Source organism: Watersipora subatra, chromosome 2 (assembly GCF_963576615.1).
Source record: "Watersipora subatra chromosome 2, tzWatSuba1.1, whole genome shotgun sequence".
Classification (NCBI taxonomy): Eukaryota; Metazoa; Bryozoa; class Gymnolaemata; order Cheilostomatida; family Watersiporidae; genus Watersipora; species Watersipora subatra.
This window is the reverse complement of record NC_088709.1, coordinates 38658404-38672721: the sequence shown is the minus strand read 5'-3', so window position 1 is coordinate 38672721 and position 14318 is coordinate 38658404. Positions and strand designations below refer to the sequence as shown.

General features: G+C 37.3%; 1 protein-coding gene across 1 annotated transcript in view; it reads left to right on the top strand.

Moving 5' to 3' along the window:
• The window catches only part of LOC137388906 (elongation factor-like GTPase 1), a 57803-nt gene that overhangs the window by 37535 nt on the left and 5950 nt on the right, over positions 1-14318 (top strand). The window contains exons 13-20 of the mRNA XM_068075391.1: positions 4522-4682; positions 6938-7068; positions 7850-8003; positions 8653-8784; positions 9103-9250; positions 11327-11466; positions 12556-13080; positions 13815-14045. Of these exons, the coding sequence (XP_067931492.1) occupies positions 4522-4682; positions 6938-7068; positions 7850-8003; positions 8653-8784; positions 9103-9250; positions 11327-11466; positions 12556-13080; positions 13815-14045 (1622 nt within the window). The remainder of the gene's footprint in view (positions 1-4521; positions 4683-6937; positions 7069-7849; positions 8004-8652; positions 8785-9102; positions 9251-11326; positions 11467-12555; positions 13081-13814; positions 14046-14318) is intronic.

Below are 14318 nucleotides of genomic sequence, written 5' to 3'. Positions count from 1 at the left end.
TTCCGTTTTGATATTTGCTTCGAAAATGTTACCTGAGCATGTTATATATTCCTAATAAATATAGTAATCTTTACCGTAATAACACTCATGTCCGTTCATCCGAAGCCACGGTCAACGGTTTGGAAAAAGGATTTCATCACACAGGATTCGAACCTCCGACCTTCAGTATAACAGACTGACACTCTAGCAACTGCACCACTCAACCGCTCACTGGCATCTCTAAATACTTGTATGTATAGTTATTACACCTGAAAATCTATCCCGGCACACCGGACTGCCAGGTGTGCCGTGACACAACTGGTACTACACAACTGGTACTACACAACTGGTACTACACTATTGGTACTCCACTACTGGTACTACACTACTGGTACTATACTACTGGTACTACACAACTGGTACTACACTACTAGTACTACACTACTGGTACTACACTACTGGTACTACACTACTAGTAATACACAGAGGTTTAGAACAGTGATTGCTTTCAACATGAATCAAAACCCATGACATTCAGCATTGCTGTCTGGCACACTAGCACCTGCGGCCCATGACATTCAACATGGCTGTCTGGCACACTAGTACCTGCGACCCATGAAATTCAGCATGGCTGTCTGGCACACTAGCACCTGCGACTCATGACATTCAGCATGGCTGTCTGGCACACTAGCACCTGCGACCCATGACATTCAGCATGGCTGTCTGGCACACTAGCACCTGCGACCCATGACATTCAGCATGGCTGTCTGGCACACTAGCACCTGCGGCCCATGACATTCAGCGTGGATGTCTGGCACATTAGCACCTGCGACCCATGACATTCAAAATGGCTGTCTGGCACACTAGCACCTGCGACCCATGACATTCTGCATGGCTGTCTGGTACACTAGCACCTGCAACCCATGACATTCAAAATGGCTGTCTGGCACACTAGCACCTGCAACCCATGACATTCAGCATGGATGTCTGGCACACTAGCACCTGCGACCCATGACATTCAGCATGGATATCTGGCACACTAGCACCTGCGACCCGTGACATTCAGCATGTCTGTCTGGCACACTAGCACTTGCGTCGATTGTTCACCTTCCAGGATTATTGTACTTATTCTCCGCGCCCTGTTTACATACTTGACAAGCTCTCTCAGCACTCGAGACTAGTAATCAATAAAAAAGTTTTGAGGTGTAATTATTTATATCTCTTTTATTTACTTTACATAAAAACTCTCTGCTAATAGACAGTTTTCACTTCACAACCTTCAGGGGATGAAAGTCATTTTTTAAGTTATCAGCTCTTACAATACTCATAAAACCATTGCATGAACCCTTGGAAAGGCTTTAAAAAAGTTTTTTTGATAATCACTGATTTCTGCCCTGCAACTGCATATTGTAGGAATCCTCACTACATCTGCAAGACTTGACTTACATGAGAACAGTAAATTTCTACAATACGCAGTTGCAGATCAGAAATCAGTGACAATCTAAAAAGTGTTTTAAAGCCCTTCCAAGGGTTCATGCAATGGTTTTATCAGCATAAAGTCACCTTGTATCAGATGATAACTCGAAAATTTACTTAGTACCCTGAAGGTTGTGAACTCTCTATTGAAATACATTAATTACTGTAGAACCTCTAATTGGACGTCACCTCTATTTAAACGTCACCTCTATTTGAACGCCACCTCTATTTGACTGCCACTATGAGAGAAGGGTTGAAAAATAGAGCGCAATGGCGTTCAATTAGAGATTGTACGGTGACTGTCTTTGTGCATTGGAAGCTTTGCTATGTTAAACAGCTTTCATTGGCTAACTACTTTATGTAGCTAGTATATGAGTGTGGTATATTAGCATGTATGTGTTCCTTCAACTCTTCTTGTTAAAGATGTGGTTGCGTCAAATTTGAGTTGATCTTAAAAGAAAGCTTTTTTTTCCTCTATCAGTTGATATGTTGTTTGTTGTGTTAGGCGATCTTATTGCCAAGATATTTGAAGATTAAAATCGGAAAAACCTGATCGCCGTAAAAACGCTCAGGCCAAACGAACATGCCCAGACTTGCCCAAAATGATGTCACGCTGTATTTACCTGTCAATATATCTCGTATTCACATCGGCTGTTTGCGATAAAAGTCTAGTCCTGCGTGGCTCTATTGGCATATATCTTATTTTGTATTTGCTCATGTTGGCTAAAATAAAATTTTAAATTCAGCTACAGATGCATTATTATGAATGTTTCGAAGGCCTCAAATAACGAAAATTGAAAATTTGTCTTACTCACTTTCTCCAAATGCTGTGTAAACATTTGAGTACCGACTACCAATTCTAACGGTCTACGGTAATTCTGTCAAGCAAACTATGTAGTATAAGGACTTTGTATCAGCACAGTTCCGCTGCTACCCACACTAACGATATACAGCCTCCCAAAAGCCCCGCCCACATTATGTCCGTCGCCTATCCTTGGGGCGGGGCTGTATATCATTGCCCACACCGAAAACTAGTTTCTTACTACCGTAAGTAAAATAAGCAGCTGCGTCTTTAAAAAGAATATACATAGCGATAGAGAAGTCTGGGATGAGAAGTCTGCTGCAAACTGGATTTGATCTCACATTCTCCAGTTCTGCGAACATCCATATACCGTATCCAATTCACTACAATATTCTGCAAATCATGTTTTGCATTATCTTCAACAATATAATTTTATTATATAATTTTTACAAGCAAAAAGATTTTCATCTTGGCATAAAGCTTTTATTAAAAATATTCATCAAGTCGTGGCCACTCACTTAGTTTTAGCTGATACAATAAAACAAATTCATCTACTGCAACAAACTCAAACAAAACATCATGGTTTATGCAGCACACATTCAAGTCTCTCTTTCCCCTTTATGGCAGTTTCCACACTGACAAAGCTGCTTCGGCTAGTGGGGCAACATAAACATCCTGTAATCAGTAAAAGAAATGCAATAAATATATGTCATTCATAGATATATCATTCTAAAGCGTATCTACTAAACGCTTTCAAATTGGGAGTTTGATAGATTGCGAGTGTAATTTTAAAAACGAATAAATGTTTAACAAAGGCACAAGTACGCCAAGCCAACGATTCGAAGCTTTGGTTCTGGAAGTTAGATTTGCATTGATCAATCGATTTTCTTCACTTTCTATAAGTGAAAAGTGAACATCTAAAGTCAAATCATAAATCTAATTTACTAGATAATACTGCCACAGAAAATTTGAAGCAAATGTAGCTAGGTGAACCGATAAAAAAATATAAATTGATGATTAGTGATAGCAAAAGTTATAATTTCATTAATTAGTACATGTATTTATTAGTTCTAAAATATTACCTTTAGTATATTTATCAATCTAAGCCATTGTATTGCTAGATGCTAAAGATTAAAAAGAAGCCGTCAAGAACTCACTGTACATACGTATCTCGCACGCGCAGGAAATTACATTTTAGCCTCAAACAGGGAAATATAATCTGAATGTAAACTCAACAGGAAACTCTATAGGAGACTCAAAGTAAAAAATAAATTTACCTCCATTCTCCGATCTTCCTCCGTAGAACTTTAACTACCTGATGCCAAGAAAACTCGGAGTGACCTGCGCAGCAATTTTTACAATTATGTTGTTTGCCAATAAAACGTGTCGATCGAGTAATTCATTAAAGTAACGATGTTAATTAATTTAATAAATATCGATGTCCATGCGATTTAATAATAGAGTAAATTCCCTAAAATTGAGATCACAGACAACGCGTTTTACGAGTGATAACATTTATTACGGCCTATATAAAAATTTCGCGCTGATGATTGGCTAAGGAAGCGACCTCATATTTATCGCTCGTGGTTTCTTTTCAGATGTATTGCTTGTGACGTCACGAAAGAAGCACCCGCTGGAACGTGAGCTTTTTAAAAGAGGGCCTCATTCAAACGCATATATCTCTGGACATGGTTGGTCTACAAAGACTAAAATGGCATCAAATTGTAGCTGATGTTTTAGCCTTTTATGGGTCTTAATTTCATTAAATCGAATTTTTTGACGCAACCACATCTTTAAGGCTGGTTCACACTATATCGCCGTATGTCAGCGTTTTCCTCTTAGCGATTATTCCTCGACGGAAATGTGCGGATATGTCAAGAAAAATGACAGCTGCCAAACTTTCCTGGTAGTTCGCCTAGCATACCCCGACAGCCAGTGCAATGTGTACCACTCACTTCGGAGATGGTGATTGGCTGTCATACATTGTTCAATATATATTTGTATGACAGTTGCTGCGGGACTAGTATTTTATCGCTCCCGTGACGACATTGTAGAATGAGAACACTATACCACAGACTATTCCCTGATGTAAACACAGAAGGGTTTGTGAGAGTGTGAACATTGTTATCACAGACAATCATCAAAGTATTGTGGAATTAACGCTGACATACAGACATATTGTGTGAACCATCCCTTAACAAGTGATGTGTTCAATTCATCCTCTTACTATCTTAGTAAGTGATGTGTCTAATTTTTCTTGTTAGTGTTTTGACAAGTGATGATCTCGAGCAGAGAAAGGAACTAGCTCGCCAAAGGCATCGAGAGAGACTTCTTCAAAAGGAATTAAGTTCAGCTTGCGAAACAGCGAATACTGATTCACAGACCTTTCAGCCAACCAATCCAAAGGAAGCCAAGTGTGGTTCAGGTTAGTGACCTGTTACCACAGGCATACCCGCACAAAGTTTTTAAAAATTGTCTAAATAGAAATGGTATTTCTGGTATATGCTGGTACTTGTGGAATTTTTGTGTTAACTTGTTGTGTTAGTGTATTTCTGATTATCTATGTGTACAGTACATGTACAGTACATGTACAGTACAAGTACAGTACATGTACTGTACAGTACATGCACTGTACTACTGTACAGTACATGCACTGTACACGTACAGTACAAGTACAGTACTTGTACTGCACATGTACTGTACTGACGTAAAAAAATTATGTAAAGTTTTTCCTTCATCTTATGTAAGAAATTCCATAATATAATGTGAACTGTCAAGTCGGGGCAAGTTCTCAAATATGATTTGAATACTGAGCGTCTCACAGGCCTAAAAAATTTTTGTCTCTTGCCACACTTTGGAGAGAAAATGACTTACAGGGATATCTCTATTATATATGCTAGTACCCTTGTAGTCTAGTGTGTATCTCTATTATATATACTAGTACTCCAACAGTCTAGTGTGCATCTCTATTATATATACTAGTACCCTTGTAGTCTAGTGTGTATCTCTATTATATATACTAGTACCCTTGTAGTTTAGTGTGTATCTCTATTATATATGCTAGTACTCCAACAGCCTAGTGTGTATCTCTATTATATATACTAGTACTCCAACAGTCTAGTGTGCATCTCTATTATATATACTAGTACCCTTGTAGTCTAGTGTGTATCTCTATTATATATACTAGTACCCTTGTAGTCAAGTGTGTATCTCTATTATATATACTAGTACTCTTGTAGTCTAGTATGTATCTCTATTATAGATATTAGTACCCTTGTAGTCTAGTGTGTCGTAAGAGGTCGTAGCGCAGAGAGATAGTAAGTAAAGTGAATAATTTTATTTTTAAATCGATTCAAAAACATCCGTTTTGTCTCTTGCCGCTGCTGGGAGAGAAAACGATGCATAGGTGTATCTCTACTATATGTACTAGCACTCTGGTAGTCTGGTGCACAATGAGAGATCGCCATGTGTGCCGATAAAGAACAGAGAGTAAGTAACTGCACAATTATTCAGAAATAATGTGAGGTGGTTGGTTGGTGCAGCGGTCAGAGTGTCTGTATACCAAGCTGAATGTCGTTCAATTGGAGTCTCATTGAAAGTAATATTTCATCTTCACCTCTAACCTCTGACCTTTAACCCTGGCTGTGAACAGCTGCACAATCAGACACTGTTTTTATTATAGTTAAGATATATTTGTCTTTTACTATATTTTAAGCATTTACAATTTTTCATCTTTTCAGTATAGATCTTACTGTCTAGAAAAAAGTTAAAAAAGTTGATTTAAATTGACATTGAAAATGTGCTCCCCTTAACTCTATGTAAAATTACCGTCATCGTGAACCCTAAACTAAGTGAAAGTGATAAGAAAAAGAGAAAAGTTTTTGATACAAACCAATTATACTGAAGTTACCTTACAGCCATTAAATTAAAAAGTTAAGTTAAGTTTTTTCCTTTCCGAAGGACCAAAGGAGCAAGTGCAGGAAGATCTTAGAACGGATTAGGGATTTACATGTATTCACTGTTCAGATAATGTAAATTCTCTATAATGTAAACATTCTCGCAAAGTATTATTTACATTGTGTCAGCGTCTACTGTATAGTCAGAGTGAATCTTACAGTACTGACGACCCTTATTAGTCTTACAGTACCGACCTACCTAAGTATACCTGTGATATGTATACCCGTGATAAATATACCCGTGATATGTATACCCGTGATAAGTATACCCGTGATATGTATACCTGTGATAAGTATACCTGGGATAAGTATACCCGTGATAAGTATACCCGTGATAAGTATACCCGTGATAAGTATACCCGTGATAAGTATACCCGTGATAAGTATACCCGTGATAAGTATACCCGTGATATGTATACCCGTGATAAGTATACCTGGGATAAGTATACCCGTGATAAGTATACCCGTGATAAGTATACCCGTGATAAGTATACCCGTGATAAGTATACCCGTGATAAGTATACCCGTGATAAGTATAGCCGTGATATGTATACCTGTGATAAGTATACCTGGGATAAGTATACCTGTGATAAGTATACCTGGTCCTTAACCTTATATCCAGTCCCAAGGCGTTATAGCGACATGGCTACAAGCTGTGGCTTCGAGTCTTGGTAAGCTCTGCGCTCACAGCAGTGCAGTCATTCATACTTCTATTTCATTGCAGACGAGAAACCTGAGGAAGCAGATAATTACAAGTTTATAGCTTTTGCTCGGATATTTAGTGGAACGATAAGAAAAGGACAAAAGCTGTATGTGCTCGGTCCTAAGCATAACCCATCTGAGGCTATAGAGCAGGTACGTAGATAGTGCTTTTTCACTCACATATTTGTATACTGTACATATTATTAAAATATACGTTTGAAACGGATATATGTATTCCTATATACCTATATATATAGCTGGCTATAATGTTTAGGCTATTTGATGTGTTTTTGCATACAGTCGCATGAGCTTCAGACCAATTCAGTTTTACCTGATGAATGGTAACAACCATGAAACTTTAAGTAGTAAACAGTTTTTAAAGTTTTCAGCTCCTAATACATTTTATATACTTATATATGTATAAACCTGCAGTATTGTTTATATACCTGTGCGCCTCGTTATGTCTTCAAGCCTGTTTATGTCTGTATACTTGTTTATACATTTGTATGCGTTTATACGTTGTATGTTTATATATTAGTATGCGTGTTACATACCTATATGTGTTGTTTATACGCTGTATGTCTGTTTATATACCACTATGTCTGTTATTGACCTAAATCCCTATTTACATGTATATGTCTGTATGCCTGTTCATATACTTGTGTGCATGTTACATACCTATGTACGCATTTATGTTTATCTATACCTGTATGCCTGTTTACATGACTCGTATACCTGTATGCCCGTTTACATGCCTCGTATACCTGTATGTCCATTTACATGACTCGTATACCTGTATGCCCGTTTACATGACTCATATACCTGTATGCCTGTTCACATGACTCATATACCTGTATGCCCGTTTGCATAACTCGTATACCTGTATGCCCGTTTACATGACTGTGTATCTGTACACCTTTTCAAATGTCTGCAGGGCATGGAACAGAGACTAGCAGAAGGCGAGTCTCTCACTCTAGAGACACTCACAGCTGATCTTCATATAACTCAGGTTACAGTCAAAGACCTTTATATATTCATGGGCCGAGAGCTTGTAGATGTGGATGAAGTCCCTGCTGGCAATATATTGGGTATGTGTGGACATTCAATTGGTTTTTCTATCATATAACACTTATATTATTATCATTATAAACTATCATTTCTAACATATGACACTTATATTATTATCACTATAAACTATCATCTCTCTCTTATTACACTTATGTTATTATCACTATAAACTATTATCTCTATCATATTACACTTATATTATTATCACTATAAACTATTATCTCTCTCTTATTACATTTATATTATTATCACTATAAACTATCATATCTCTCATATTACACTTATATTATTATCATTATAAACTATCATATCTCTCATATTACACTTATATTATTATCATTATAAACTATCATTTCTAACATATGACACTTATATTATTATCACTATAAACTATCATCTCCATCATATTACACTTATATTATTATTACTATAAACTATCATGAATTCATGATGTTTTATTAATTCTGTTTGGCAAGGAAAGTGTTTTCAGAATTTCCCTTTGTATGAATTTACTTATGAAGTCAGACTCTTTTGTCAAAACCACGATCAAACACGGTTTACATATTGAAGGTTGATTTGTTTGTATGATAGTTCATCACACTTTCTTCACATTCTTAATCAACAGAGCAGACATTGATGGCTGATTGTTTTATTTCTCACGATTGGCAGGTATCGGTGGACTGGAAGAACATATTTTGAAGTCTGCCACCCTTAGCAATGATATAGCCTGCCCACCTTTCTCAGGCATGGCATCTGAAGCAGAACCTATTGTCAAGGTTGCTATCGAGCCAAGACATGCGGGTATGGCTGTCAGAGGTGCCACTATTGTGAGCAGATATAGTTTGTGTTTTTACAGAAATTAATGAGAAGCACGTGTATGGTGGTTGATGTAAGTGACCAAGGCCCTTCACATCAGACTGAGAAAATAAGAATCATATTTATCTTGCCAACTGATATTTATCGTCTTAATTGAATTTTCTTATATGAACAGATTTCATTATATGAGCTGTTCTTTATCATATGAACTGGTAATTGTCAGTGAAATTTGACTTTCAAATTCATTATACTAGGTAATCTCGAAGTGTTTTTACTAAAGAGTGTACTAAACTGCGTTTGCAGGAGACATGGTCAAACTGGTCCAGGGGATGAAGCTGCTCAACCAAGCTGACTCTTGTGTACAGATACATATACAGCCAACTGGTGAGCATGTTCTGGTTGCTGCTGGTGAGGTACATCTGCAGCGCTGCATCGATGACCTGCGTAAAAGGTTCGAGTTTTGTACTAGCTAACTCTAGCTGCTATGATCGGTTAGGTTTTCACTAGAATATTTCATCACTTAACACCTGTTGCTTTATCGTGCGGGTGATCCCCTAATAGCATATGTTTGCTGGCTGAGAATATTGTTGCTCTGGTAGTCCTTTAGAAGTTAGTCGTTTAGAATTGATTGTTTTATTAGTTGTCAACATGATGTGTAGAAATCCTTGCACTCCTTATTTAATCTTGCTTAAGGTGAAAATCTATTTTATTTTTACTTGATTCCTCAAACATTGTGACCTAACTGGTTTACAGTAGAAAACATTGTGACCTAACTGGTTTACAGTAGAAACATTGTGACCTAACTGGTTTACAGTAGAAAACATTGTGGCCTAACTGGTTTACAGTAGAAACATTGTGACCTAACTGGTTTACAGTAGAAAACATTGACCTAACTGGTTTACAGTAGAAAACATTGTGACCTAACTGGTTTACAGTAGAAAACATTGACCTAACTGGTTTACAGTAGAAAACATTGTGACCTAACTGGTTTACAGTAGAAAACAGTAGTTTACAAAGGTTCTGCTTCCCTTCAATTTGCTACATTCTTTACTTTCCTTGGTGGAGCTATTTTATGAATTGATATGTTATCACTTCTGCCTTACGTTTCTTCCATCACGCTGCTCTATGGTTTCTGTTTGAGCTGTCTCATATTTACTGTTTCTTGCTCTTGCTAGAGTTACCTCCTCATTATTTTTTTTTGTTTTTATTCCATTTGCTTATTTCACCAACATATGAGATAATATTAAATGTCATATTTTATCACACATGTGAGACAGAAAACGAGAATCCATAACTCCGCCGCAACGTTAGATAGGTAATATCTTAATGCATTTGTTCTGTATATCTTAAATATACCAGGCAAGTCTCTTAGTGAGTATAGCTAGTACTAGATGGTATTGCATGGGTAATAAATTAATTATTCAATGAATCACCTAATGTAACATAAGCTAGTAACATACTATAATAACAGCCATTTCCTTTATCTGAAGCCAGCTTGTTACGTTACACGTAATGATCTCTCATGCAATCATAAACTTGAATCATGCTAGCATTTTTGCAAGTGCTGCATAATTATGTGCACTATTATTCGATAGTATGGTAAGGACAGCGTAATGTAGTAAGTTGGCTCACCTGTTTGCAGATCTGGTGGTTTCGATTTCAAGCCAAGTGCAAAGCAAATTTTTCACTCCGAAAACTTTATTGCTATGGCTAGACACACAAACAACAAACACTGAGATGTACATGTATATATATATATATATATATATATATAGATTGATTGAATAATCAAAGATCTCTCTTAGTGAATGTAGCTAGTCCGGTAATCCCTTACTTCTTCATATAAAACTTTCTTGGCTTCAGTACTTCGCGGGTAAAACTTATTCATTAAAAATGAAAAATCCAAGAGAACACTGAAATAAAAGATCTAAAATGCATAAAATATCCCTCATGCCCTCTCATCTCTCATGCCCTCTCATCTCTCATGCCCTCTCATCTCTCATGCCCTCTCATCTCTCATGCCCTCTCATCTCTCAAGCCCTCTCATCTCTCATGCCCTCTCATCTTATTATAGCAGTCATTGCAGTTTGCTGCTTATTATGTTTTGTGAAGTCTAGAAGTGGCAAGTGTTTGTGACATCTTTCACGATGCCACCTAAAGGCTCTTGACCCTCAATATCATCTAATGAACTTAAAAAAAGAGGAAACCGCTCATAAATTATGAAAAAGTTACAGTCCTTTAGTGGGTTTGAGTTTATTAGTTTCTATCTTGTGGATTTTCACAGTTCAAGGGTGGGGGGTCTCTGATCAAGGGCGGGGGGTCTCTGATCAAGGGTGGGTGGGGTCTCTGATCAAGGGTGGGTTGGTCTCAGTTCAAGGGTGGGTCTGTTATCTTGATTAACCACTATAAATGTGGGATTACTGTAGTGACCCATCAAAGGGGTTATGGACCCGCTCATTGAGATGAATTACAACGAGACATGGTCGCAGTGACCGGGTAAAATAATTGTTTGCCATTTTATTTATAGGTACTGTGGAGTAGCCATAAATGTGTCTGAGCCTATCGTTCCGTTTAGAGAGACTATAGTGGAGTCCCCCAAATTGGATATGGTTAACGAGGCTATTGAAGGGGAGAATAGATTTGTCAAGGAGTCTCGTCAGGACTTAGGTAGCTCTTTTACAGTATATATCATGAGCATATTAGCATAATATATTGTAAATTCTTTATGCTATTTGATTGTTTGTAATGACAGTAGTGTTTGTATATATAAGTTTGTTTGCATCAACAAGAGCAGTTTAGGACTGTGTATGTAGGGGTGTGACCACACTAAATAGGTGGCGACTTGCAGCTTGCACTTTAGTGTTCTTGTTATTTACAGAAAACAACTTGTGCTATTTGGTCAAATGCGTTTTGCGTATTTATAATAAATAATGGTAAATGCACACACTACTAGGATGTGTACTTACTAATCAGGTTTTTTTTGGTCGTGTTTCAGTGGTATCAGCCATCTTATTGTCTATTCTGCTTTACGAGTCGAATTACTTCCTTTAATAAATTTTTTTTCAAAGCTGATGGCATACATAGTCTGTATTATTCATATATAACGAGTACAGTCGGGAATGATTACCATTAACAATACTGTAGATAATGACTTTTAGTGATGCCATGGGTCGCATGAGTTCTTGCATGATGCACCATTTACTCTATTGTTTGCAATCATCTTACTATCATCGGTCATGCTAATGGTTGTAGAACTGCTTACCTCAAGTAAAGGCAAATAGTGGCTTAATTTTTCTTTTTTTTCTGATCATTTCTGTGTTTAGGTAATGGTAAGTCTAGATATAACTGTAAGAAGAGGTTTAGCTGTAATTGTAAGTAGTTGTTAACTGTAATTGTGAGTAGTGGTTTAACTGTAGTTAGAGGTTTAACTGTAATTGCAAGTAGTGGCTTAACTGGAATTGTAAGTAGTGGCTTAACGGTAATTATAAGTAGAGATTTAACGGTAATTATAAGTAGAGATTTAACTGTAATTATAAGAAGAGATTTAAATGTAATTATAAGAGGTTTAACTGTAATTGTATGTAGAGATTTGCTTGTGACTATGAGTGGAGTTTAACTGAGAATTTGGGTTAAAGTGTAACTGTATTGTGAAGAAGCCCACCATCACACTTAGCTGCGGTTCTGGGAAACAGTTATTCATCTGGTCTACGCAAAGCATACTCCGTCAATGATTTGTCTCTCTTGTGTGTTTCACAGAGAAAGTTATATCAGTGACTCGAGGGAATATGACAATCTCTTTAGAGGCTGTCCCGCTGCCGTCTTCCATATCAACACTGCTTGACTCACACGAGTCTCTGTTACAAGCCTTAGATCACCATCTATGTCAGTCTATCGGGGGACGTACAACTAAGTATGACAGGCAAATCAGTCTGAATGAAGAATCATTGCTTAAACTGATATCTCTTCGTGAACAATTAGAAAAGTTGCTCTCGGCTATAGAAGGCTGGGATTGGCTCGCTTCTCGTATTTGGAGTTTTGGGCCTAGAAAATACGGACCAAATATTTTAATGAATGGTGTGAGGGACTATCATAGACCCAGTATCTGGGACATAGTAAACGCAGGAGAAGAATCACCGTGTCTGAGGGATTTTGATAGCTCTATTGTAAACGGATTTCAACTGGCCACACTAATGGGTCCCATGTGTGACGAGCCAATGAGGGGAGTGGCCATCATTATCAGATCTTGGGATTTCGATATTCAACCAGAACTTACACAACTAGGTATGTTCTCAGTTACTCACTGGTCTTTAAGAAAGATTGTTTTATCATATTTAGAACTGAATCATTTACAAATGGGTTTCTTCTAGATTTAATTGCGCAACAAAATTTTATGATTAATGCCTCAAATATGCCATGACTCACCAGGTCAACAAGATTGTATATGATTAATGCCTCTGTGTAATGCAATAATATCACGACTCACCAGGTCAACAAGATTGTATGATTAATGCCTCTGTGTAATGCAATAATATCACGACTCACCAGGTCAACAAGATTGTATGATTAATGCCATTGTGTGATGCAATAATATCACGACTCACCAGGTCAACAAGATTGTATGATTAATGCCATTGTGTGATGCAATAATATCACGACTCACCAGGTCAACAAGATTGTATGATTAATGCCATTGTGTAATGCAATAATATCACGACTCACCAAGTCAACAAGATTGTATGGTTAATGCCATTGTGTAATGCAATAATATCACGACTCACCAGGTCAACAAGATTGTATGATTAATGCCATTGTGTAATGCAATAATATCACGACTCACCAAGTCAACAAGGTTATATGATTAATGCCATTGTGTAATGCAATAATATCACGACTCACCAAGTCAACAAGATTCAAGTGATGAGTTTCATAAATTGTCACTGCTAAATCCTCACAAATATTATGGAGTATGGAGCGCTAAGTATAGTTTTACAAAAATAGGTTCTTTTCCTTCTCAGTCAAAGAAACAAAGGAAGAAACAGGAAGTGACACGGAAACAGACTCTATCTTATCTGGTTCCTCTTCCATGGTATCCGGGTCAAGAAGAAGTACACGAATGGCTTCTATCCACTCAGGACAAATAATCTCAGGGGTGAAGGAAGCGATTAGGAAGGCATTCCAGGCTCAGCCTCAGAGACTCATGTGGGCCATGTATTCCTGTGACATTCACGCTTCTGCTAATGTCTTAGGTTAGCCTCACTCATCTCTTCTTCGTTTCTTCTTGTTTTCTTCCTTGATAACTCTGTGTCTAGATAACTCTATATCTAGATAACTCTGTGTCTAGATAACTCTGTGTCTAGATAGCTCTGTGTCTAGATAACTCTGTATCTAGATAACTCTGTGTCTAGATAGCTCTGTGTCTAGATAACTCTGTATCTAAATAACTCTGTGTCTAGATAACTCTGTGTCTAGATAACTCTGTGTCTAGATAACTCTGTATCTAAATAACTCTGTGTCTAAAT